The sequence below is a fragment of the Sodiomyces alcalophilus genome (genome assembly GCF_042370955.1).
Source record: "Sodiomyces alcalophilus JCM 7366 unplaced genomic scaffold ACRALscaffold_1, whole genome shotgun sequence".
NCBI classification, from domain to species: Eukaryota; Fungi; Ascomycota; class Sordariomycetes; order Glomerellales; family Plectosphaerellaceae; genus Sodiomyces; species Sodiomyces alcalophilus.
In genome coordinates, this window is record NW_027263532.1 from 4,039,588 (window position 1) to 4,062,723 (window position 23,136).

General features: G+C 55.5%; 9 protein-coding genes across 9 annotated transcripts; 6 read left to right on the top strand and 3 right to left on the bottom strand.

The window, feature by feature from the left end:
• Positions 1-347: 347 nt before the first annotated feature.
• ACRALDRAFT_1066837 (uncharacterized protein) lies at positions 348-1,295 on the top strand (the record flags this gene model as incomplete). The annotated part of the gene is made up of 1 exon (XM_071017394.1): positions 348-1,295. The coding sequence occupies one exon, from the start codon at positions 348-350 to the stop codon at positions 1,293-1,295; it is 948 nt and encodes a 315-aa protein (XP_070879701.1).
• ACRALDRAFT_1078693 (uncharacterized protein) lies at positions 914-4,413 on the bottom strand. The gene is made up of 5 exons (XM_071018804.1): positions 3,378-4,413; positions 3,080-3,264; positions 2,916-2,994; positions 2,166-2,839; positions 914-2,109 (listed from the first exon to the last, which is right to left on the bottom strand). Exons 1-5 carry the CDS (start codon positions 3,918-3,920, stop codon positions 1,581-1,583), a joined length of 2,010 nt encoding a protein of 669 aa, XP_070879702.1. The 5' UTR covers positions 3,921-4,413; the 3' UTR covers positions 914-1,580.
• A 666-nt stretch (positions 4,414-5,079) lies between these two features.
• On the bottom strand, positions 5,080-7,081 carry ACRALDRAFT_1073565 (uncharacterized protein). Its single transcript, XM_071018119.1, has 2 exons — positions 6,660-7,081; positions 5,080-6,576 (listed from the first exon to the last, which is right to left on the bottom strand). Exons 1-2 carry the CDS (start codon positions 6,898-6,900, stop codon positions 5,261-5,263), a joined length of 1,557 nt encoding a protein of 518 aa, XP_070879703.1. The 5' UTR covers positions 6,901-7,081; the 3' UTR covers positions 5,080-5,260.
• A 1,230-nt stretch (positions 7,082-8,311) lies between these two features.
• On the top strand, positions 8,312-8,606 carry ACRALDRAFT_205398 (uncharacterized protein; the record flags this gene model as incomplete). The annotated part of the gene is made up of 3 exons (XM_071021691.1): positions 8,312-8,390; positions 8,465-8,510; positions 8,546-8,606. 3 exons carry the CDS (start codon positions 8,312-8,314, stop codon positions 8,604-8,606), a joined length of 186 nt encoding a protein of 61 aa, XP_070879704.1.
• Positions 8,450-10,940, top strand: ACRALDRAFT_1059548 (uncharacterized protein). Its single transcript, XM_071016055.1, has one exon. It carries the CDS (start codon positions 8,737-8,739, stop codon positions 10,852-10,854), a length of 2,118 nt encoding a protein of 705 aa, XP_070879705.1. The 5' UTR covers positions 8,450-8,736; the 3' UTR covers positions 10,855-10,940.
• A 575-nt stretch (positions 10,941-11,515) lies between these two features.
• On the top strand, positions 11,516-13,169 carry ACRALDRAFT_1046157 (uncharacterized protein; the record flags this gene model as incomplete). The annotated part of the gene is made up of 2 exons (XM_071015437.1): positions 11,516-11,749; positions 11,799-13,169. 2 exons carry the CDS (start codon positions 11,516-11,518, stop codon positions 13,167-13,169), a joined length of 1,605 nt encoding a protein of 534 aa, XP_070879706.1.
• Positions 13,170-13,602: 433 nt separating this feature from the next.
• Positions 13,603-14,559, top strand: ACRALDRAFT_1059547 (uncharacterized protein). The gene has a single exon (XM_071016054.1). The coding sequence runs from the start codon at positions 13,751-13,753 to the stop codon at positions 14,216-14,218; it is 468 nt and encodes a 155-aa protein (XP_070879707.1). The 5' UTR covers positions 13,603-13,750; the 3' UTR covers positions 14,219-14,559.
• Positions 14,560-16,464: 1,905 nt separating this feature from the next.
• Positions 16,465-18,807, top strand: ACRALDRAFT_1066833 (uncharacterized protein; the record flags this gene model as incomplete). The annotated part of the gene is made up of 3 exons (XM_071017393.1): positions 16,465-16,509; positions 17,148-17,637; positions 17,720-18,807. 3 exons carry the CDS (start codon positions 16,465-16,467, stop codon positions 18,805-18,807), a joined length of 1,623 nt encoding a protein of 540 aa, XP_070879708.1.
• An 835-nt stretch (positions 18,808-19,642) lies between these two features.
• ACRALDRAFT_1066832 (uncharacterized protein) lies at positions 19,643-20,189 on the bottom strand (the record flags this gene model as incomplete). The annotated part of the gene is made up of 2 exons (XM_071017392.1): positions 19,643-19,989; positions 20,078-20,189. 2 exons carry the CDS (start codon positions 20,187-20,189, stop codon positions 19,643-19,645), a joined length of 459 nt encoding a protein of 152 aa, XP_070879709.1.
• Between the last annotated feature and the right edge of the window lie 2,947 nt (positions 20,190-23,136).

Sequence of the window (23,136 nt, forward strand, 5' to 3'; positions counted from 1 at the left end):
TTCGTATCCTGTACAACTTGTCAGTTACACCGAGATCGAGGACAGCTGACTAATTCGGTGAGACCGTCACCGAGCGACCCATCATTTCTTTTTCTTTGCTCTTCTTTCTTTTTTTTTTCTTACAATTCAATTCAACTCGTCACCATGGCTTAACTGAACGATTTATTCCATCGTATCTAAATTAAAAGTTAAAGTACTCATCTTTACAATCATCTCCAGCTTTGCCCCCGAGGTTAAAGTGAAGAAAACGATCCAAGCTTCCATCTCATCACGCCGGACTAAAGCTTCATTTCATGTCTCACCACCAACGAAAGTCACCACAGCAAAGTGAAGCGACCATTTCCAACATGGCCACGCCAATAAAGACAAGCAAAAAGACCATCTGCCTCGAAGTCCCCATCTTCTCCCCCGCCGCAGCCCTACAATCCCAAAGCCTCCCCATCGCCCGCATAGAGCTCAACGCCCGGGGCTCCTACCCCGCCGGCGGCCTCACCCCCCGCCTCCAAGACGTCCAATGCATCACATCGCTCACCATATCCTCCTCGCCCTCTCCGTCCCCCTCGTCCCCCGCTCCCACCCGCCCGTCCATCCGGGTCATGATCCGGCCACGGGTCGCGCGAGACGGAGAACGGGATTACATCTACTCCGACGCCGACTTCGAAACCATGCTCTCTTCCGTCTCCACCCTCGTCTCCGACGGAGGACTCGACCCGTCTCGCGGCGACGGCTTCGTCTTTGGTATCCTCAGGATGGCGGCGGGCGACGGGTCCCCCCGCGCGAGGGGACGGGTGGTGGTCGACGTGGCGCGGAACAGGAGGCTCGTGGACCTGGCGAAGCGGCGTGGGCTGTCGTGTACGTTCCACCGGGCCTTTGACGAGATTCTCCGCGACGACGGTGCGTGGGACGAGACGACGGTGGCGGACGCAGTGGACGACCTGGTGGCGTGCGGTTTTGATGCCGTCCTCACGTCGGGCGGGCCGGGGAGGGCGGTGGATGGTATAGAGTCGTTGAGGGTTGTGGTCGACAAGGCCACGAAAAGGGGGCTGGATGTACTTGTGGCTGGTGGGGTGAGGAGTGGGAATGTCGACGATATTCTCTCTGGCTTGCGGGGAGGTGGAGGCAGAACTGGGACGGCGTTTGATCCTGAGGATGGTGGAATGGAGTGGGAGGCGGGCGAGAGCGAGAGTATGAGTGGGAGGGTATGGATGCATTCGAGCTGCTTGAGGCCTGGCGATGGCGAGACAGTGGATGAAGTCGAGGTGGAGGCTCTTCTCGACCGGTTAAAGCTGACCTGACCTGACCTCCCCTGCACTTTTGTTTGGCGTTTGACTCAGCTGGCCTTCGTTTAAACATTTATTTCCCGGCTTGCCACCGATCTATGGAAAACCCGGTGTTCAGGTAATCGTAATACAGGCTGGGTATAGGATAGGAACGAGATAAGTCGCGACCCTTGGTGTCCTTCGCGTTCCGAGGGAAGTATAGCATCGCAAGCGAAAAGAATGACAGCCAAGTATCTTCTAATTAGTTAAGAAAGAAATTCCAACCCGAGATCGCTCCCCCCTTTTCATCAATTCTAAATTTTACAACGAAGTAGGCCGAGGGACACAGCTGGGACGAGGAGGCTCGGTGGTGTCCTTGGGCTGGCCGAGACCAAAGCAGGCCGCCATCTTATAGAACACGTCGGTGTTGTCGTAGGTGCCGCCAAAGGTCTCCTGGCAAGGGCCCATGGCGTAGACCATGACGTCCGTCAGGGAGTGGATGCCCTGTCTCTCGTTGGTGGGGAGGGTGCCGTTGACGAGGAACCCGTCAGGCGACTCGTCCGCATTGGCGATGGCGCCGTAGTCGCCAGGTCCCGTGACGGTGGGCACGCGAGGGGACTCACGGACCTGGTAGTCCTCGCGGATGTCCGGGTGGGCGCCGAAGCCGGCGGCGATGGCGTAGCGGGGGGACCAGTTGAGGGGGAAGTTGGGGCCGGTGTTGTAGCTCACGTTGGGGTTCTCCGACATGTACTGCGACTGTCCCGAGCGGGCGTAGGTGCCAACGGCGCGGCGCTTGGACCGGTCGTCTTCCTGCTCGGCGAGGTACTGGGTGTCGGCGTTACCGAAGACGCTAGGGGGCCTTGGTCAGCTTGTAGGCATGTGAAGGATAAAGTAAAGACGACTCACTCAAAGCCGTGGCCGTGATCGGCAGTCACAAGGATGAGGGTGTCCTCGAGAGCGCCGAGCTCCTCGAGCAGGTCGACGGTGGCGCGGACGGTGTCGTCAAGCTCGAGCAGGTCGCCCAGGGCACGGTCGTAGTCGAGGGCGTGCATCTGCTTGTCGATGGAGGCGGCCTCGGACATGAGGAAGAAGCCCTCCTCGCCGCTGCGGCTGTGCAGAATCTCGACGGCCTTGAGGGTCATCTCCTTGAGGCCGGGCAGGTCGAGGGCGTCGGAGCCGCTGCCGGAGGGGTCGTTGCCGCTGCCGATGAGGTTCTCGGTGTAGACGTTGCGGTCCAGCCAGGTGGGCAGGTTGCTCTTGGAGAAGATGCCGAGGCCCTTCTTGCTGGTGTCGGCGGCCTCAAGGGCCGTCTTGTTCAGGGAGACGGTGTAGCCCTTGGCGGCGAACTCCTCGTAGTAGTCCTTGCCCTCGTACGAGCCGCTGCCGGCGATGAACTGCTCGGCACCGGCGCCAAAGTAGGCGTCGGGGCCGTTGTGGTTGGGCCAGGTGTAGTTCTGCACGCCGTTGAGGGCCTGCTCGATCAGCGGGCCGTAGTGAGCACGGGCGCGAGTATGGCCGCTAAGGGCGATGGGAGTGGCATCGGCGATGAAGGCGGTCGAGACGGCACCCCAAATGGTGCCCTAGAAGCGATGCATGTCAGCGGCGAGTCTCTCGAGAGTCGAGAAAAGGGGCAGTTCGTCACGACGGGTCACATACCCAGATACGAGCGGAAAGCTCAACAATGGTCTCAACCTTGGGATCATCAAAGGCATCAGGGGACGAGTCGGCATAGACGCTGTGAGGAACATTTGTCAGCTTCCGTGCGGCTCATGGCTGGATCCCCAAAGTCCGAAACCCGAAGCCCCCTCAAGCCAACTCACCCCATGGCGTTAACGGTGCCCTTATGTCCAGTGTACAGAGCCGAAGCCGAATTGGCCGAGTCGGTGATGAAGGTGTCGATGGAATGGGTCATCTGGTGACCGATGACGGGGAACTCATCGAACTTGAGCTTGGACTGATACTTGCCGTTGATGCTCTTGTGACCGATGAGACGGGCGGCGGTGATCTGGAGGCAGGGGAGAGGTGTAAGCAACAGGAGGCCAAAAAAAAAAAAAAAAAAAAAAAAAGGAAGAGTAAGGGAAAAGAAAAACACTGTAAAGCACTGGGACACTGCCGTACCATGTTGGTGGTCATGCCGTCACCGATGAAAAGGATCATGTTCTTGGCCTTCTTCTCAGTCGACAGGGGACGGACAGTCCAGGAGGCGGTGGTGGTCCTGTCGCCGTAGTACACCAAGGAGACCTCATAGTTGCCGGGCTCATGAAGGGCCAGGGTGCGCCAGATCCTGGAGGCGACATTGACGGTGGTCTTCTCGTCCTTGTCCTCGGCGTACAGGTCCTCGTACCAGGTGAAGGACCACGACTCGAGGTCGGGCTCGTCCAGGCCGAAGAAGTCCTCGATGGACTGGGGCTCCCCGCCGTCCTTGGCGATGGTGACGGAGAAGTCCTCGTCGGGCACGCCGTTGTTGAAGGCCTCGGAGCCGTTGACGGGGGCGTGGACCTCGACGCGGAGGTCAAAGTGCTGGCCTGGGAGGAAGTCGGCTTGGTCGGGAGGCAGGACGCAGCCCAAGTCGGGGCAGGTGCCGAGACGCTGGAAGGTTTGCGCGGATACCGTCGACAGGCCTGCCGCGACCAGGGCGGCGGCGATGCTGAACTTGGCCATGACCGTGATTTTTTTCTTCTTTCCTTTTCTTGGCCAATGAAGGCTTGAGTTGACTGGAGAGAGAAGGAAGAAAAGGAAGAAAAAGAAGAGAAGGGAGGGAAGGAAGGGGATGTGCGGATAGGCTTCGGAATGGCAACTGAGGGCGCAGTTGTAACTCTAATGAGGGGGGGCGTCTGGGGGAGAAACACAATGGCCATATATTTATAATTCCGTGGCGCAGGGACCACCAATATGGCGCACGAACGGCATGGAGAGGGGCGTCTGGCGTTGAAGGAATTTCCCCTTGATGATTTGGCGACCTGAAAGCTCCATCCGCCGTGGTAAGATGCCGAATGGACTGTCAGACACACCTCGTGGCTAGCTAAGCTAGCTCCTGAAGCTGCAGCCTGCAGCTGCCCATCTTGGCAGGTTCGAAAGCCTCGTCAGCTTCGTTCGATTACCTCGAAGGACCGGGGGCAGGGGAGATGCGCGTGTGGTAGGATCGCGACTTTACACGTCGAGACTGGGCGACGTGGGCGAGGTGGAAGAGGTGGAGAGGATGGACAGAACCTGACGGCTGGGACCAACGAAGGAGGGGGTGAGAGGGGGGAAAGAAGACGAAAAACAACGGCATGTGAGGGCAGATGTCCAACCGCTCATGTGAAGGAAGTGAGACACGTGCCGTCCCTTGACCGAGTGGATCGCGAGTCACATACCGAGTACGTTGTAGGCAATTCTCCGTGAAAGTGAAGGCGCGCATGTATTGAGTACGTCACTCCTTCCCCCCACGGAGGAGTACGAAGTACTCCCCACGAAGTAGCCGCGTGCTTCATGGGATGTGATTCGTCAATGGGTCGGGATGGACAGGAACAGTGAGGAGAAGAGCTTGGAAAGGAAGGAAGGAAGGGCCTGCCTGCCACAACGGCAGCAAGTAATCATGAGAACGACCCTGGATGTACAAAGTTACTAAGTCTGGCTCCCGGCCCCTCGTGCTCGATTGTGTACATTTGATTGGTTAATCGTCCTTTGGTTGGGCCTAAGCAGCGAGTCGGGCAATGTGGGGCCGGACGACGCGCATTATGCATCGCCGGCTTATTTCCCCCTTCCACCCGTGATGCGTGCTATGTTATATTACAACGACATGCTTTGGAAAACAAATAAAACTTTTAAGAAATATATTGCAGCGCATATGGGTATGGATGGTGCACCGGTGTAGGGACATCGGTTTGACCCGATTGACCGGTCCTCGGTTGAGGGCCACGGTGAATCTATACGTATATATATATATGTATATGTATGTATACCTATGTAAGACACTGAGTTTCACGTGTCCCGGTCATCAATTCAAGTCGACCGATAGATCATGCACCTCGTCTATCTCTCTCCCCTTCGTTCCCTTCCGACTTGGCCGATCCCTTCGCGTCTAGCTCGAGAGAACTCACATCTGGCACGAGAGGCGTCTCAGCGACGTCGTCGAGCTGGGTCGCTCCATCTGGGTTGGACTCATTCGCTGCGACACCGCCTTCCACGTCTCCTCCCGTTTCCGTCTTCTCCCCTCCACTCCCCCCACTCGACTTCGTCTCTTCCGTGACATCGTACTTTTCCCACTTGGGCGCGTTGGCCTTGCCCTGGCCCGCTTCGCTCTTGAAGTGATAACCCCGCGCCCTCGGTCGAGTACCGGTTCCCAGGGGTATCTCGGCCTCATACGCGGCCGCGAAGCTGCGGACGCATTCCTGGAACGACGCACCACCCGGCGGAGTCTCCAGGACCGAACGGATCGACTCGAAGAAGGTGCTCATGACGTGGTGGTTGTGGATCTGCAGCAGAGTCCACGCCAGCATCTCGTTGGCCTGGAGCAAATGGTGGACGTAGGCCCGGTGGTGCTTCGTACACGCGTAGCACGGGCAGCCTTCCACGAAGGGGCTGAGCGAGATGGCATGGTCGGGCGACCACATGTTGATCCCGAGGGGGAGGGGCGTGGCCGCCGTCGCCGCAGCGGGAGGGGGGAACTGGAATGCGAATGCCACACCCGCGTCCGATGCGATATTGACAAACGGAATGGTACAGATGTCGATGCCGGCCGCGACCTGCGCCAGGACGTCGTGAGGCGAACCCGGGAGTTGCATGGACAGGCGCGGCAACGGGCCAAGGGACTTGTGGTTCTCCAGCAGCTCGGGCAGGATGTCGACGCCGTAGACGGCAAGACCGGACAGGTGCTCCGCATGGTCCTCGGTAAGGGAGTTAAGGTACTGCCACTGCATGGGGTACGGGGCGTTCAGGACGGGTGCGAAGATGGAAATGTTGGCGTCACGCATCCTGTCCGAACGGCCGTCGAGGAGGAACTGGTCCATCCATTCGTCGGTACGCTCGGCCATGCGAAGGAGCTTCTTGGACGGCGGCGTAGTGCTGGTGTGGAACAGATCGGCTGGCCCCACGGCGATGTCTGGTTGCAGCTTTTCGACGTAGGTGGCATAATCGGTGATGTTGAGGGAGGCGGCGCCGGTGGATGTCCATATGGTAAGGTATTTGCTGCCGTTTCCAGCAGGCGTCCTGACGGCGGGACAGCGGCGGGGCCCTAGTATGGTGGCTAGATGTTGCGGGAAGGCGGTAAAGCTGTGTAGGACCTTGGACTGCGAGGGGGGGACTTGGAGAATGGCTGGGTCCTTCTTGCCTAGGACTAAATTTGAAGGAGAGTGGTGAGTCCCCGCGTATGGACATGCAGTGAGGGGGCCAAGGTAGGATGTGTGATGGGGGACTCACAGTCTTCGAGAGCTATGTGAGCGCCCCCGAAGGAGGTATGCCTCATTACGTTGTCGGGGGTGAGGTGGGGGACGACGCCTCTTGAAGCGACTGCGATGAAGTTGGGCGTCTCGATGGGACGGCGCCCGGGCAGGGAGAGCCTCCCGATGCGTGCTGGCAGGCCATCTCCCAGGGCGTTTCTGAGTACTCGGAACGGCATGTCCTTCTGCGACTCGGTTGGAGGGTCAGGCGCATCGGTCATGGTGACATGGCCCTCGATCTGCTGTGAAAATTTGCCAGTATGTGAGCCACGGCCCAGGCTGGTCCCTTGGTGGTCGTAGGATGCAGCGGCTTGGAATTCGAAGATGCTATGCAAGCATTGGGATATGGGCGTGAGCTGGAGGGTACTGGGAGCCTTGGCTCTGAATTCTGTGAAATCTCAGGTAGTCAAGGGCGGATATGAGGGGGAAAAGATGCGCGTCGAATCTCGAAATCCATTGTCACGTGTAGATAATATTGGCCCGTGCGCGACCCACAGCGAGCCTCTCCGTACGTTGCATGTATGTACCTAGGTACCCTACTACTAAAAAATAGCATCTCATCACGACTTCTATTGTCCTTTTCCTTAGATATCAAAAGAAAAAGAAGAGACAGGGTAATCAGACTATACCACTCTTTTAAAGGCTTGGTTAAGTTGGTTATTTAGATTAACCAAACTCCTGCTATTACTGCTACTCCTATTGTTGCTGTTGTTGTCGTCGTCGTTGTTGTTGTTATTGTAATTGACGGATAAACCGTACCACGCGCCACTTAGAGGAAGATAAAGTTCATCGACTCGAGCCACAGGTTAGGCTCGGCCAAATCAGACGGTCGCGCAGCGCGGCGTTGACGAGCGCGCCCTGCCCCGCTCGCTGGGCCAGCACTCCCTTCTCAAGGGATGATTGCCCTCGAGAGTCTCCTCGTGGTTCTCGGCGATGTGGCCCCGAATGCGGGTGGCCAGGCGGCGAGACCCCTACGGCGGCACGGAGCGCGCAGGAATTGGCCGGGCGTTCTGGGCCGTGTTGATATCCTCTATGGCGGTAGAGGCGACGACTCTGTTATTATGCGTTGCGTGTTCGTTATGGTCGTGATAGTTAGTTGGCGGTTTACTTAGTAGATCGAATCGTGTCTAGGAGGAAAAAAAAAAGAAAAAGAAAAAAAGAAAAGCAGGTACCGGAACCTGTTAAAGAGCTGTTATTAATTGGACTATAGTCCGATTAAGAGTTTGCTATAGTCCGAATAAGTCCACCCGATTATGAGGACGGAGCACGCCTTATATACAAAGGACCCCCTGAATGTATAGGGTACTCCGTTGGTGCCCTGCCGGTGATCCTCGTTGATAGCAAGGTTCCTTTTTGGAACCGACTGAAGATATCGTGAACCTAAAATAAGTGGGGCTTGTCGCAGGTAATTGACTCGTATGAGTAAGCACTCAGAACTATCGCGAAAAACGGAGGAAAGAGCTCCTCGTGCCCGGCCCACATAGGAAAGAGCTACCAAAGGAATTCTCCTTCCTTCCAAAGAATCACCAATCAAACATGACAGCCCCGCTAGTACGACCCACCCGTTAGAACCGGGGCTTACTTTTTACCCCACCTTTCTACCCGCGCCGAATCCGTTTCTTAGAACCGGTAATGAGAGTACAAAAGTATATGTTGCCTTCACTTCTGCGCCGCATCTCTCGCCGAGTCGCTCAACTGGCTTGGCGACGCTGTTTCTGGCTTCCCTCCCTCCCTTTTTACATTCCTTTTCTCTTTTCTTCCTTCTTTTTTGCGTGTACAGAATAGCATACTTCGGATTCATGGCGCCCATATTTTACATTTCGCTGTCCCTGTACACGTACCGTTAACCGTCGAGAGGTTGACCAGCATCTCGTTCTTCGGTAAGCCCAGGGATTCGATTCAGTCAACCATGCGATGGGCCCCTTGATCAGACCCAGGACTCTCGCTGATTGGTGTCCATGACACAGCCTCATCATCCTTCAACCGCTTTTCAAAGCATCCCAACCTCTTCCTTCTTTTCCCATCCCCTTTCCCCCCGATCTTCCTCTTCCCCTAGCATGGTGAATGAGGACAATAATGTCGAGAACACGCCTCTTCTAACCGACATGGAACGAAACGAAGCGGCCGAGAGGCCTGCCGATGCCCTCTCCAAGAAAAGACCGTCCGTGACCCACACGGAACTCCCGCATCCGGATAACCCACTGGACGACGCGACGACGACGGCCTACCCTCGCGACAGGGAGGGAAACCGAGGTGACGGGCTCGTACTTGAGAACACCTTTTCCTCGGCCCCACGGTTCATGCAGGACCGGGAAGAGAATGAGGCCCAGGACTCGTGGAAACGGTGGAATTGGGTTCCCTACCCCGTTCGTCGCTTTTCCAAGGCCGCGTCGCGCTGGGCTCGAGGGCCCGTTCACCCAAAGCAATGGAAGATCGAACCCTTTTTCCCGCGCATTCAGCATTCCCCGCTCTGGCTCGTAGACCAGCTCGTTCCCGGACGTCTTCGCCTCCGGCGCGTCGCCCTCGTGTTTCTCTACCTCGCCGTCTGGGTCGTCACCTTTGCCCTGGTCAAACGAGAGGGGACGCTCGCCTCCGACTTGGCCGGATGGGGGGAACCGAGTAATATCGGATGCGGCGCCACCTACTGGGGTGCCGGGAACCGTTGCGGCCTGCATGGGAACGACTGCCGGCCCTTCAATGGCAGCGGTTTCGCCTTCCGTTGCCCCGCCAGCTGTCGGGACCACCGTGTGCTCAACCCGCGCGCCGTGGGCGACCAGGAGATCATTTACCAGCCCTTTGTCATTGGCGGTCCCAGTGACGCCGACGGCGGCGGTATGCCTATCTACAGGGGCGACTCGTTCATCTGCCCGGCGGCCATCCACGCCGGGGTCGTCTCCGATGCCGAGGGTGGGTGCGGCGTCGTCCGCCTCGTCGGCCAACACGAAGGCTACGTCGGCTCGAGCCGCAACGGCATCGATAGCATCCCTTTCGACTCGCATTTCCCGCTCTCCTTCACCTTCGAGCCCGACGTCGCCTGCCACGCGCGCGACATGCGCTGGGACCTGCTCGCCATCTCCGTCGTCTTCTCCTCCGTCCTCTCCCTCTTCACCACGTCGCCGGCCCTCTTCTTCTTCGCCAGCTTCGTCGCCGTCTTCTGGCACGTCGGCATGGCCTCCGACCCGCCCCCGCACGCCTCCATCCCGGGCCTCGTGTCGACCGTCCTGGGCAGCTTCCTGCCGGCCATGTTCTGCGCCTGGGTCATGTACGACAAGATGGGCGTCCGGCGCACGCTCGGCGGGCTGACGGCCCAGGTCGAGAAGACGGTCCTCTGGCTCGGCGCCTGCTGGGTGGGCGCCCTGACCAACTACACCCTCGGCTTCATCCCCATCTCCCGGCTCACCGCGCACGATCTCCGCCAGCAGCCCGGCGCCCAGGCCGCCCTCGCTGTTATTATCATCGTGCTCTTCTGCATCGTCGTCGTCCAGGCGTGGTTCTTCCAGCAGGAGGGCCGCCTGCTGAACCACCTGCGGCTCTACGGCGTCTTCCTCCTCGGTATCCTCGTCGCCATCGCCCTGCCCGGCCTCGAGCTGCGCATCCACCACTACATCCTCGCCCTGCTCCTGCTGCCGGGCACCAGCATGCAGACGCGACCGTCGCTGGTGTACCAGGGCTTGCTCATCGGCCTCTTCATCAACGGCATCGCCCGCTGGGGGTTCGACCCCGTCCTGCAGACCCCGGCCGCCCTGCAGAGGGACGCCCAGCACAACTCGCCCCTGCCGGTCGTGCTGCCGCCGGCCGTCGACCTCGGGGACGCCCTCTGGACCATCAACCTGACGTGGGCGGTGCCGGACGCGCCCCGGTACGACGGAATTAGCGTCCTCGTTAACGACGTGGAGCGGTTCCGCGCCTACTTTGACGACGAAGATATGTCCCCCGGGGACCAGCAGGACAGCTTCGTCTGGACGCGCGATCCGGAATCCCGCTTCAACGAGTATTTCCGATTCGGGTATATGGAGGGGAGCGCGACGTGGGATTATACCCGGGCGGGTGTGTGGAATGCCGAGGGCGAGTGGGTGGAGATGCCGCCGGGTCCGAGCAAGGTCCGGGTGAGGAGGGAGGCGGGAGAGGCGGAGGAGCATCTGGTGCGGAGGAGGCGGAGTCTAGAGGGTACTTAGACTAAGTGCACTAGATGGCACAGCGTTTTGTATACAGAGATTTAGAATACATATACTAGACTTTGAATCTATAGAGCATGCTACGGTATATGTACAGTGACGAGACAAACCTGTCGAGCCGATGTACTTACAACACCACGTTATAGGTGTGCGTAAGTAGGTATATCGGCTCGACACTTGTGTCGAGTTACTAGTAGTATGTTTGTCTCCCTATCTCCTGTCTCCCGTCCGCCCCCCGGCTTGCCACCTAATAAGCACAGCAGATAACCACCTCCATTGCCCATTCTTCAGAAATAATAGCAAAGAACGGAAAATGTAACTGGAGATCTTTATGCGAAAACGAATACGATTGGATTTTACGTGACCATGTCCTGTGGGACTACCTCAGCTCGATATATGGACATGGGGTACCTCGGTACACTGAATACGAATACGACCAACGTTGCCATTCTGTAAGTAGACCTCGATTTTTATATTTAATTATTTTTGCCTTTCCTCTGCAGGCGCTCTTCTTCTGGACTTAATGTTTCTCTTCTTTAAAATACTTCCCTGTGTTCACATAGACTTGGGTGATCAACCTCAGGGGGTCTAGTTCACCAGCTTCGCCAGGCCCAATACCTCTTCCATTACTTCCCATACCATTATTCTGATCGACGGCACGATGATCTTTCCTATATCTTGGTTACCTTGGATCGGAAGCGGAGGCTGGCTCGTCCAGATCCCGGCTTATACCGTTGGGGTCTTGATCGGTGCCATTTCGCTCAACGTCCTCTGGCAGTTTCTCCCACGGCCAAAGACGGAGCCTCCTCTGGTCTTCCACTGGATCCCCTTTATCGGGAATGCCGTCTCGTACGGCGCGGACCCCTTTCGATTCTATGTCCGGTGTCGTGAAAAGGTTTGCGTTTCAACCTCCCACACAAACCATTCGCTAACTTGCCCGATAGCACGGCGACATCTTCACCTTTATCCTCTTCGGCACAAAAATGACAGTCTACCTCGGCATCCAAGGCAACGAATTCATCCTCAACGGCAAGCTCCAGGACGTCAACGCCGAGGAGATCTACTCGCCCCTCACCACCCCCGTCTTCGGCCGCGACGTCGTCTACGACTGCCCCAACGCAAAGCTCATGGAGCAGAAGAAATTCATCAAGTTCGGCCTCACCCACCGGGCGCTCCAGTCGCACGTCCAGCTCATCGAGAAGGAAGTCCTCGACTACATCGCCTCGGCCCCGGCCTTCGGGCACGGCCAAGCACGCACGGGCACCGTCGACATCACCACCGCCATGGCGCAGGTGACCATCTTCACCGCGGCGCGGGCGCTGCAGGGCGCCGAGGTCCGCGCCAAGCTGACGACCGAGTTCGCCGACCTGTACCACGACCTGGACGGCGGGTTCCGGCCCATCAACTTTGTCATGCCGTGGGCGCCGCTGCCGCAGAACCGCCGACGGGACGCCGCCCACGCCAAGATGCGCGCCGTGTACACGGGCATCATCCGCCAGCGGCGGGCGTGCGGCATGCGCGACCAGGGCGAGGAGCCCGATATGATCTGGAACCTGATGCGGTGCACCTACAAGGACGGACGGCCGGTGCCGGATACGGAAATGGCGCATATGATGATCACGTTGCTGATGGCCGGGCAGCATAGCTCCGCGTCGTCGAGCGCGTGGATCATGCTGCGGTTGGCGGCGCGGCCGGATATCGCCGAGGAGCTGTACCGGGAGCAGGTGGTGAATTTGGGTGGCGGGAGCGGCGCGGGCGCGTCGTCTCTGCTCCCACCGCTGCAGTACGAGGACGTGGACAAGCTGCCACTGCTGCAGAACGTGGTCAGGGAGACGCTGAGGGTCAATTCGTCGATCCATACGCTCATGCGCAAGGTGAAGAACCCGATGCCGGTGCCGGGGACGGACTATATCATCACGCCGGATAAGGTGCTGGTGGCGTCGCCCATCGTGACGCACATGAGCGCGGAGTACTTCCCGGACGCCGAGACGTGGGATCCGCACCGCTGGGATGCGAGGATGGCGGGAGACGAGGAGGGAGACGCCGCGGAGGATCTGGTCGACTATGGGTACGGAGCCACGTCCAAGGGCACGAGGAGTCCGTATCTTCCCTTTGGCGCCGGGCGGCACCGGTGCATTGGGGAGAAGTTTGCGTACGTCAACCTCTGCACGATTGTTGCCACCATGGTGAGGAATTTCCGGTTCAGCACGCTCGATGGCAAGTCGTGGGTGCCGCCGACGGATTATTCTTCTCTGTTCTCACGGCCTAGCCAGCCTGCCGTGGTTCGATGGGAGAGGCGCTTTCCTGTGGGGTGAGAAAAGGAGCTGATTAGAGGACGGCGGGAGATGGATGCCAACCAGAGTATTTAGGTCCTTCGCAACGGACAAGCTGGCACATACGACCATACCCACTGGAAAGCTCGGGATCCCGTCCGCTCTCCCATAGATAAGCCAGTGAGGGCCGGATTAGTAGTTGGGTCGGTGACGACCAGCGAATACCCGGTGTTGTATGTTTTTCTCTTTTTTTTCTTTTTTCCTTTTTTTTTTTCTTGTATGCGATATGCAACGAATGCGTGGAATGTACTTAATAGGTGTATAACCCAGCCACACGCCACAGACTCCACATTGAGACATCCCTAAATTCACTGTCTACGCCACACCGTCGCCCAGGGTGGTCTGAGCTTGCACGACACTTAGTACGTGCTCTGTTCGCACCGCCAACTTCGATTAACCGTCTGCCCCCCCTTGATGTCCTCAGTACGCCGTCAACCCTCGATTATCTATTTCTTTTTCCCGCCCGCTTTCTTTGTCGGTAATGTGGCGGGAACACAGTACGGCATCGTCCACCCCGCCAGGTTCTGCCTGTTGAAAACCGGGACGAAGCAGAGGACGACGATATGGCAATGGCACAACGACGACATGACCTCCACTACCGCCTCCCTGCCCCGACATCAATTCGGAACCCCTTTGCAGCCCTCCGCCAGGATCCCAGACCTCTATTTAGGCCCCTCAGAGATGCCGCAAATGGACGATTCTGCCGTGTAGCAGTCGGAGGCTCCTCGACCCGGTACCATTTCCATCATGCCCGCGAGATTGGCGACTTCGCCTTGGTCTACGATTACGTTCAACGAAGCCTCGTGATCGTGAGTTCTACGTCATACAACGAAATATTGACTTGTTCTACTACCCAGGCTTCAGCTACTGGGATCGCAACCCGAACATCTGGCGAGGCGAAGGCGGGAGGAGACGACATTGCAACAGACTCCATGAGTCAGTCCATCGAGTACCCAGAAAACCCCAGCAAAATACCAGACCCCATTCCATGCCCCGAGTTGGTCTTGGGAGGCTTTGGTGATGGCCCATAAGTGCTCTGATACTGTCAGCACAAGACGTTTACGAATCCCTGGTACCCCGGTCCCCACGTCTCGTTCGATGGTCAGAGTGATGGACTGGGCTGAAGTTGAGATCGGCCCCTTTGGACTCAACATGCATGATGCGCTCCCTCCAGCCCGTAGCGCGGGTCGGCAGTGTTCTCAACGACCGACGAACCAACATGACAGTTCCCCTGGTCGAGAATGAGGTCGAGAATGAGCTCTGGCATGGACTTGTCCCCGGAGTCAAGGACCCGAAGGTCGAGGAGGCTCGTGAGATTATTCCGGACGATGAGCCTTTTACCTCGATAGAATCAATTGTAACATTGTTTAACTTGCCCTGGGGTGGTGACATTCGAAGCCTACATTACATGTAGCCTTCCCTCTCCGTCGCAAGGCCCGGTTTATTTACAAAGACCATGTATTTATTCAGGGGCTGAAAAGTAATCGTGTAGCCTTCCCGAAGGTCTTGGTCACGCTCTTTAGCCGCACGGTTTACGGCTTTTTCTGTTATCATTTCATCTCGTTTCAAGGCTCTGTCGATCGATTCGCTCCATTCTTTCAGCCACAGGATAGGGGTCGCCTCAGCGGCGAGCCTTGCTTTGCCTGCAAAACGGGGCAACTTATGAACATACATGCGTGGGCACTGCATCGCGCTCTGTGCCTCCGTGAACTGGGAGTGGTCACCGAGCTGCCTTCTACCAGGAATCGGGCGAGACGCCGTATATCTGCACCTGGCTGACGAACATGCCGGTTTCGTCGTGGAATCAATACCACTTTGACGTTCGTAGCCGTGCTGAGCCTGGTGGGCAAGGCGCTCGAGGCCCGGACTGGTGGACCACTTACCTCGGCACATGGGATGATGTGATGTTAAGTATTTGTTGCGCGAGCGGGAGAAAGGGGGCCGTGGTTCTCAGGATGGAATCGACATGCATTGAAAAGATTCCTACAGTTCCTACATTCCACCCCCGGACTGGAACGACCTATGAACGTGTGTCTTGGCCGTACGATTATGATTCCAGGCCTGCATTCGCCTTAGATGGGTCCTGAAGGCTGACGGGCGTCACCGGCTTTGCCACAGAGTTGCCTGCCACACCATTGCCGTTCGTCAGAATGTCTCAAAGGTTCCAGGCCCTGGGCAGTCGGACCTACAATGGGGCAACCGTCTAACCACGCACGTAGGGTCGATCCTCCCTCATCCATCGGGGTTCCGATACGGCAAATGTGGTGAACGGGGTTCTCGGTAGATGTTGAGGACGCTGCACGTACGGGTAGATTCGCTCCTCCGCCCTCCGTTGTTGGCTTGGCAAAGGAGCGATCACGCCATTGTAGTTCTGCATGTTCGCCTCGAGAGTCGAATCACTCGATAATGCCAATGTTCATATGGCGCCCCGGTCATAAGGTCAACGGACCTCTTTCCGCAGGTCTTGGTACAGTTTCTTCCCTAGACGAGGAAGCAAAGGGTGAAGGATCTGAAGCCTGGTGGTTCACCGTTCACCACCGTACGGTCCGTATCCCGTATGGCATCCGTACAAGGTTGTGGCGTCTGATATGACGGGGGGAGGGCACCCTCTCTGCTCGCGGTTGAATTAGGGACGCCCCGACCCGTGTGTGCATCTGCATGCTAGACAATTAAGTAATTGTATGCCCCCTGTTCGGTCTTTTCTGGCCACTCAATCCCCTTTTGGGCGATCGCCGATGCGGAGCCTCGATTGGGACATGAACCTCCGAGGTCCCAGTACCGTAAAAGCTCAACAGACATATAAAAAGTAACAGTACATTTGCACTTCAAGACAGCGTATGAGTTGCAGAGATCTGGGCTTGTCCATCCTTAGGACTTCTTTATCATGATGTGCCTGTGAGCGGGCATCGGAGGCCCAGACATAAGCGAGGCGCGGCATGGGGTGAGCCGTCCCTGTCCAAAAGGGCTTGAGGTGGCGGCAAGGATCGAACAGGGGGGGCCAGGGCCAGTGTTCCTAAAATACACCTTCATCTCGGGTTGTGGATACAGTGGGGGTGGGTGACCGTGCCTCTACCGGTCTGCCGATGCGCCATGCAGGAATGGCACGTCCTCTTTAGAAGCCAACCAGCTTTGGCCGATCTGTTGCGCGCGAAGAACATACCATGTAGGGCGGGCAAACCGGCAGGGCTTTCGAAGCATCCCAGCTCGCCTAGTAGCACCTATGGAGTCAAATTAGCCGAGATAGTGGTGATATTCACGGAATCCAGCCCTCGACTACATGTGTGGGAAGGATACTGCCTACATACGCCACATCTCAGCAGTGGTATGTACATCCACTACGATTGGAGAGGCACAGGTGAGGTCGGCAGAGTATGAAGGCATGCCACACGGTCCTGATGTTCGAAGGGTGGTTATATCAATATCGTGCTGGTGCCCACCAAGTCCGTCCTCCTGACCTACCTCGGGTCCAGCTTTTCCCTTTTTCGTTATATGTTGTGTTCAATGCCAGCATAAGGTCTAGGGAAAAAAAGGGGGGAAGAAAAGAAAGAAGAAAGAAAAAAAGGAAAAGATGTTCGGCACCCTCAATGTCCAGCCCGAAGTGCCATTGACATTCGTCGAGAACCCAGACTTGGCCTCGGCCCTCAGCCGGAGTCGGCGAGACAAACCACATGTTTCCTGCAAGCTGTGTAGATTAAGAAAAGTGAGTATTGTATTTCCCCAACCCCCGTTCCCTTGATCCGAGACAACAAGAACACGACCGAATCGTTGGGCCCCCTTTTCCCCCCTCATCACACCGCCCAACCTGTGCAACGCTGGAAGCACGCACGCACGATCAATCTCGACCAAAGGCCGGGCCCGTCGTATTCCCGGCTAGTGTTGACCAACGGACAGAGACAGTCTTGTCAAACAATGGAACCTTGTTGCTGATTTTTTCGCCTTGCGTCTCTCTCGCACCCATAGGTCCGATGCAGCGGCGACCCCCTGGGCTGCGACAAATGCGTCGCCATCTCGGCGGAATGCCAGTACCCGGCCCGCGACACCCGTCGGAAGAAGCGCATCGACTCGGCCTTGTCGCATGAATCAAATGCCAGCAGCAATGCCGGCAGCAGCTCGGAACAGGCCACGTCCATGAACCACGGCGTAAGCTCCGGTGCCGGTGCCGCAGGCCCGAGACCGCCTTCGAAGCAGCACCACCAGCATCGGAAGGAGCAGCAGCAGCAGCAGCAGCAGCAGTCGTGGCCCTATGCGGAATCGGCAGGTGACACCGGATGTCCGAGCTTGGGGACAGCCGGCATGGTCACATTCGACGAGTGGCAGGAATCGGATCGGAGCGCCTTTCTTCACCCCATGCCGGAAGGTCCGCTAGATCCGCTCGGAGAAGGCGGCAAAGACGGTTTGGGCGATCACTTGATGAACGACCCTTTCTTCCGGGGCGATGACGCATTTAATGGTGCGTGTGGGCTCCAAATGGCGGAGACGCCTGGTTTCTCCCTGCATTTGTCTGTAGCTAACACTCAGCGCACGGCCTGCAGTATACGCAGCCTCCGAGAACTTCGACCACATGTCCTCATCCAACAGCTTTCCCAGCCCGGACGACGGTCTACCGCCATCATGGATGATATCCATGGACTCGAGAGCCGGGACCGCCGATATGGACCGCCGCCACAGCAATAGCAGCAGCCGGAGCAGTAACCACGTGCGGCACGAGTCGTATTCTCGCAAGTTCGCCTCGGGCCAGACCGGCTGGCCGGACAAGGGTCCCGGCACACCGGGCCAAACATCGCGCATCCTCAACCCGACGTCCGCTCCCCGAGGATCGCAAACAAACGGTTCATCGGCAGCAACGCCAACGACAACAACCACGCCAACTAGCGACGGGAGCTCACCGGGTGGCAGCTGCAGGTGCCTGTACCTCACGGCGCGACTGTTGGAGGACCTCGGGGCCAAGAGCGCCAAGAGCGACCCTACCTCGATGGACGTCCAGTTGGGCGACTTTCGCGACTCCCTGCGGCAGATCACGGCGATCCTGGAGTGCCAAAAGTGTCTGCGACGAACCGAGAACAACATGCTGCTCGCCATGGCCGGCCGGTATATGAGCATCATCTGCGACCAGCTTGTCGGATGCTATGTGCGCCTGCACGAAGCGCGGGGGAGTGAGGACGGCGGTCCGGAGCGGTTCGGGTGGAGAACGGAGCCCAATTCCGGGGCGGCGTCGGCCCCACCCTCCTCATCCTCTTCCACGTCATCTTCGTCGTCGTCCTCGGGGGCATGGAATGAGGCCAGCGGCGGTGCGGAGCTGGAGGCTGGGAAGATGAGCAGCCGCCCCGCGTCGGACGGCAGAGCGGCGGCGGCGGTGGTGGGAGCGGAAGCGGCGGCGGCGGCCGACGAGATGTGGTTCTCGACGTACCGGGTCGAGGGCAGCTGGGAGTGGCTTCAGGTTCTCACCACTCTGGTGACGGTCCAGATAACCGGGTTCTGCCAGGTATTGGCCAAGCTCAAGACGCGCGCCGGCAGCCAGAGGGGCCAGCTGGAGCTCTTGGTCGAGGCCGAGGAGAGGACCCAAACGGCTAGGAATAGACTACGGACGAGCTTAGATAAAATGAATGTGGACATGGACTAGTTAATGATTTACAAAGTATAAAAGTAGCGATTTTTTCCAAGTTTCGCGCTTGAGGGAGGAAGAACCACGGGCCGAGATGTATAGCCGACGCATGGACGCCCCTTTCCGGACTCCGTGACCGGCCCCACTCCGTTCCATTTCCCCACTTTTCTCGGTCGAAGGTCGTCCGAGCCCTCAATGACCATGAATTGCTCATCTTGATTGCAACATGAAGGGCTGCACCAAAGTTGAAATAACTGACATTTTGATCAAGCATGGAAAGTCATCAATGCCAATTATGGCGTGGGTGTTGAGGCCAGTGAAATGATTGAGCGAAACAGCAGAAGCGTCAAGACTTGGGCAAACTCAGCTCCCTTGGGCTCACCGGGAGAAAGGAAGCTGTACTGGTCGTATCGGAATAAGACATTCAATTTAAATATATGTAATGTTATTATAGTTTTGTCGATCGTTGAATGTCAATTTGTCAAATCTATAAAATGTGATTAAATAATACATAACATGAGAACAGTGTTGCTATGTGGACTGGAAGTTGCACGAGAACAGTCTATGCTGCCCGATGCTTAGTTGAACGTACTGAGAAGCTTCCATTCTGAGTACCTGCACGAATTACATTATTTTACCGGTCCTAATATGCTCTGGACTTTCCTTACTTTGTACATAATCACGAATTGATCTTACAGCGTCGCATTGAACCAATGAATCGAGTAAAGGGACATGACCCGTCGGCGAATAGGAGAATTAACAATGCTTTGATTCTTGGCACCTATGCTTCCATCCTTCCGTGCCCCCTTTAATGGCGCCCGGCATGCCTAGCGTTATTAACTACATGCACCCCTCAATTTGAGGCCTTGGCCTGGCGGGCGGCCGCGGCGCCCTCCTCATCGTAGGCCTCGACGTCAATCTCAAAGTGCATCTTGTTGGAACCCAGGGCCGTGACGCCCAGCTCGGTCCAGACGGGCTGGTGGTTGGGCATCCACTTCCGGATGTTGTAGATGATGCGGTCGTGCTGGGAGGGGATGTCGGTGCTGTAGGTGACGATGCGGTAGACCTGGGAAAAGCCCTTGCCGCCGGCGTGCTTGAGGTTGTAGTCGCAGTTCTCAAAGGCCTGGTCGATCTCGTCGAACAGGTTCTCGTGGACCAGGGAGTCGAAGTTGAACTCGGTGGCCTTGGCGTCCCAGCCGCCTGACTAGGTGTGAGCAAGATGGAAGGGGGGGCAGACGGCAGAAGTGAACGGCTGGGCGCTTGGAAGGAATCGGAAAGTTCCTCTTACCTTGTCCAGAGCAGATGATGCGATCTCCCACACGGACAGCCTGGGCGTAGGATAGGTTCTTCTTTGCCCACTCGCCCCAGCCGGGGTATGCGTAGCATTGTAGGTTGGACATGATGGGAGAATAGAGTGCGCCGCAGCTATTGGGAATAATGAAATGTCAAAGGCTGGACAGTGGAAATGAGTAGGCAGGCAATGTCGAACACACACACACTCTCTCTCTCCCACACTCTCTTCTCTCGGACAGGGGCTTTACATATTAAAGTAAGAGTGGTGTACCGTGTAGGTTCAAGACCGTTTCTCGGAGCTGGGTGAGTCGGAGTGAATTCCTTCCATGACGCCAAGCATGGTATTTTCCGGAAAAGGGAAATGCCAAAATGGCCTCTCGGGTCAATTGTGTTGGTGTAACGGTGCCAACGGCATGTGAGTGAGTGTCACCCGCCGGCACAGTTGGTGCAAGCCGCAAAGGGTCCTGCAGCGTGCTTCCAACGAGACTAAATGGCAAATCAGGAACGGTCCGAAGGACGGCAAATTTGCGAAGGTCAGCTCCCTATAGGCTTGGCCGCAGGTCTTTCACATGTGAGTAGAACGACGCAGTATTGCGGGATTTTGCAGAAGATGCATGCATAAGAAGAATACGATATCTGTTAGTGCCAGATGTCCGATGTTGATGCGTATTATCAGTCAGTCTTCGACAAGAACAAAAGAAGAGGAACAACCCGACGGCTTGCCCCGGTCCAACGCACGATGAGCAAGGATTCAAGACCGGGCAGGCAAACGCGCTCTTGGAAGGACTTGGCGCCCCGCCTTCCTTTATATCACCGCATATTCGTAACGACTCGGCGTGGGGGGATTGGTAAGCAACATTGCTTATAAAGACGACGTTATCATAAAGTTCTGGACACGGGCCGATTTGTGCTAGACAGTCGTGGTCTAGATCAAAGTTCTGTTACTTAGGTTTCACGGCACATTCGTCTATGACGACCAGACATGTCTCTGGCTGACTTACTCCTATTGCTGACCGCGTGGGCCCAAGTGCCGTGGTCCACTGCGCGGGACCGGGTTCCCTATTCCGTACCGTGCCGTATTAATCTAGATCCTAATAACTTAGTGTCCCGTCTATATTAATCGAAACCGGCCAATAAGAAAGCATTCTATTAAGCGTATTTAACTGATTATTTAACACTATACCTTGTGTTTCGTAGAAATCTAGTATATACTTACTAATACTTAGTTATTAATACTAAAACTTATAGAAAGATATAGTAGGCGGTTATCTTTAGCTAGGTATATCGGGAAAGTGCATCGTGCGCTAAAAGCAATATACTATAAATACGGGTAATCTAGGATAATCCGGTATATAGCCTAATCCTATACGATAAGGGATCGTGTATATAAAATAATAGATTATCCTATAAAGTTATTACGGACATAATCCATTAAAGCCAGGGATAGCCTGGATAGGAGGAAATAATATGCCTTAATAGTTACGAAGGGGATTAGATAGGGTATAGTATTCGAAGATAAGTGATCGAGTCGGCTCCGGGACTAGCACTATCCGGACCGGTCTAGTATAGTGTGATAAGGAGGACCACCGGCGGATAGATCGAGGTTCTAGGAATAGCTTTAAGGGGATTCTATAAGGTTCTAGGGAGAGGCTCTGGTTATCTATAAAAGGGGTAGGTAAAGCTAAACTCCTGACTTAGAGGTTTAGCGAATAATTTAACTCTTAATTCGACCTATTAGTTTATATCTGCCTTTCTTTATTATCTTATAACGTCTCTTTACTCTTTACACGAAAACCCCTAATATATTATTTACTTAACCGTTTTAACGGGTATAATAACCGTTAAGAGTTATAAGTATAATTCACCTTTATTAGTTAGCTAATAAATAACTATACCTCCTTATACGCGCTTTAGTACTACTCCTCCTAAGGATAGAGACCACGAATCGGTTTATAAGTATACGCTATCTTTTAGTCCTAGAAGTAACACCACCGCGCCTCTGCCTAGTAAATAGGAGACTATTATCCCGTAGGGCCCTTTAGAGCTATAGCCAGGACCGTCTCTAGTACCTTAGCGTAAGCCTCCTATAGCCCCTTAGCGTAAAACACCTATAGCTCCCCCGGCTAATACTATAAAGCCACTATCTTATCCTTAGTCGGATATACGTTTTAATATTAAGGAACTAAAGAACTATTCTCCGGATTAACTACTTCCTAAGGAGCTAGACTTCCTCCTAAACCACTATAAGGAACGTAAAAAGCGAGAGCGTAAGTTAGAACGTCTAGAAGCTATTTATCGTGGCGAGGACCTAGATACTACCCTACCCCCTTACTCGGCGAACCACTACTATCCCTAAGGTAGTCGCGGCGATCTATTTAAGGTAAACCTTCCTACCCTAAAATAGGACGGTAAATCGTATAACTAGTTTAGAACCTTTATAGAGGAGATTAAGGAACGCTTTTACCTTAATCTAATTAGTTTTACGATAAAGGCGAAGAAGGTTTATTTCGCCGCTAGTTACCTTGAAAGGAACATAAAGTCCTATTAGCGAGCCTATTAGAGGAGGACCTATAGTTCTTTAATAGAAGCGATATAGGCCGAGCTAAAGGCCTTCCTGACCGAGTAATTAGTTAATAATAAGACCCGCGAGTTATTAGTTACGGAATAAATCTTTTCGGAACGGACCTCTTAGTAACCCGGTTAGACCTATAATTAATTTCTTAATAAGTTAGATTCCTTATTTAATAAGGTGTTTATCCCCCTTCCTAATAAGTGGCGTATATAGTTTATTATATCTAAACTAAATAGACCTCTACGCGATTAAATTATTACTAGGATTCTGCCTAAGACCTTTTAAGAGCTAAACGTCGCGGCTTACTAGGCTAAAGTTATATTATATCGTAAGGGTAAACCGTCTAATTAGGACCGCGGCTATTATATACCCCGTGATTAGGGTTAAAAGAGGAAGCGCGGAACTAATAGTAAACCCTCGGTGCCCTAAACCAGCGGTTCTTATAAGGACTCGCCTACGCCCCCTGCTATTATAACCGCGGC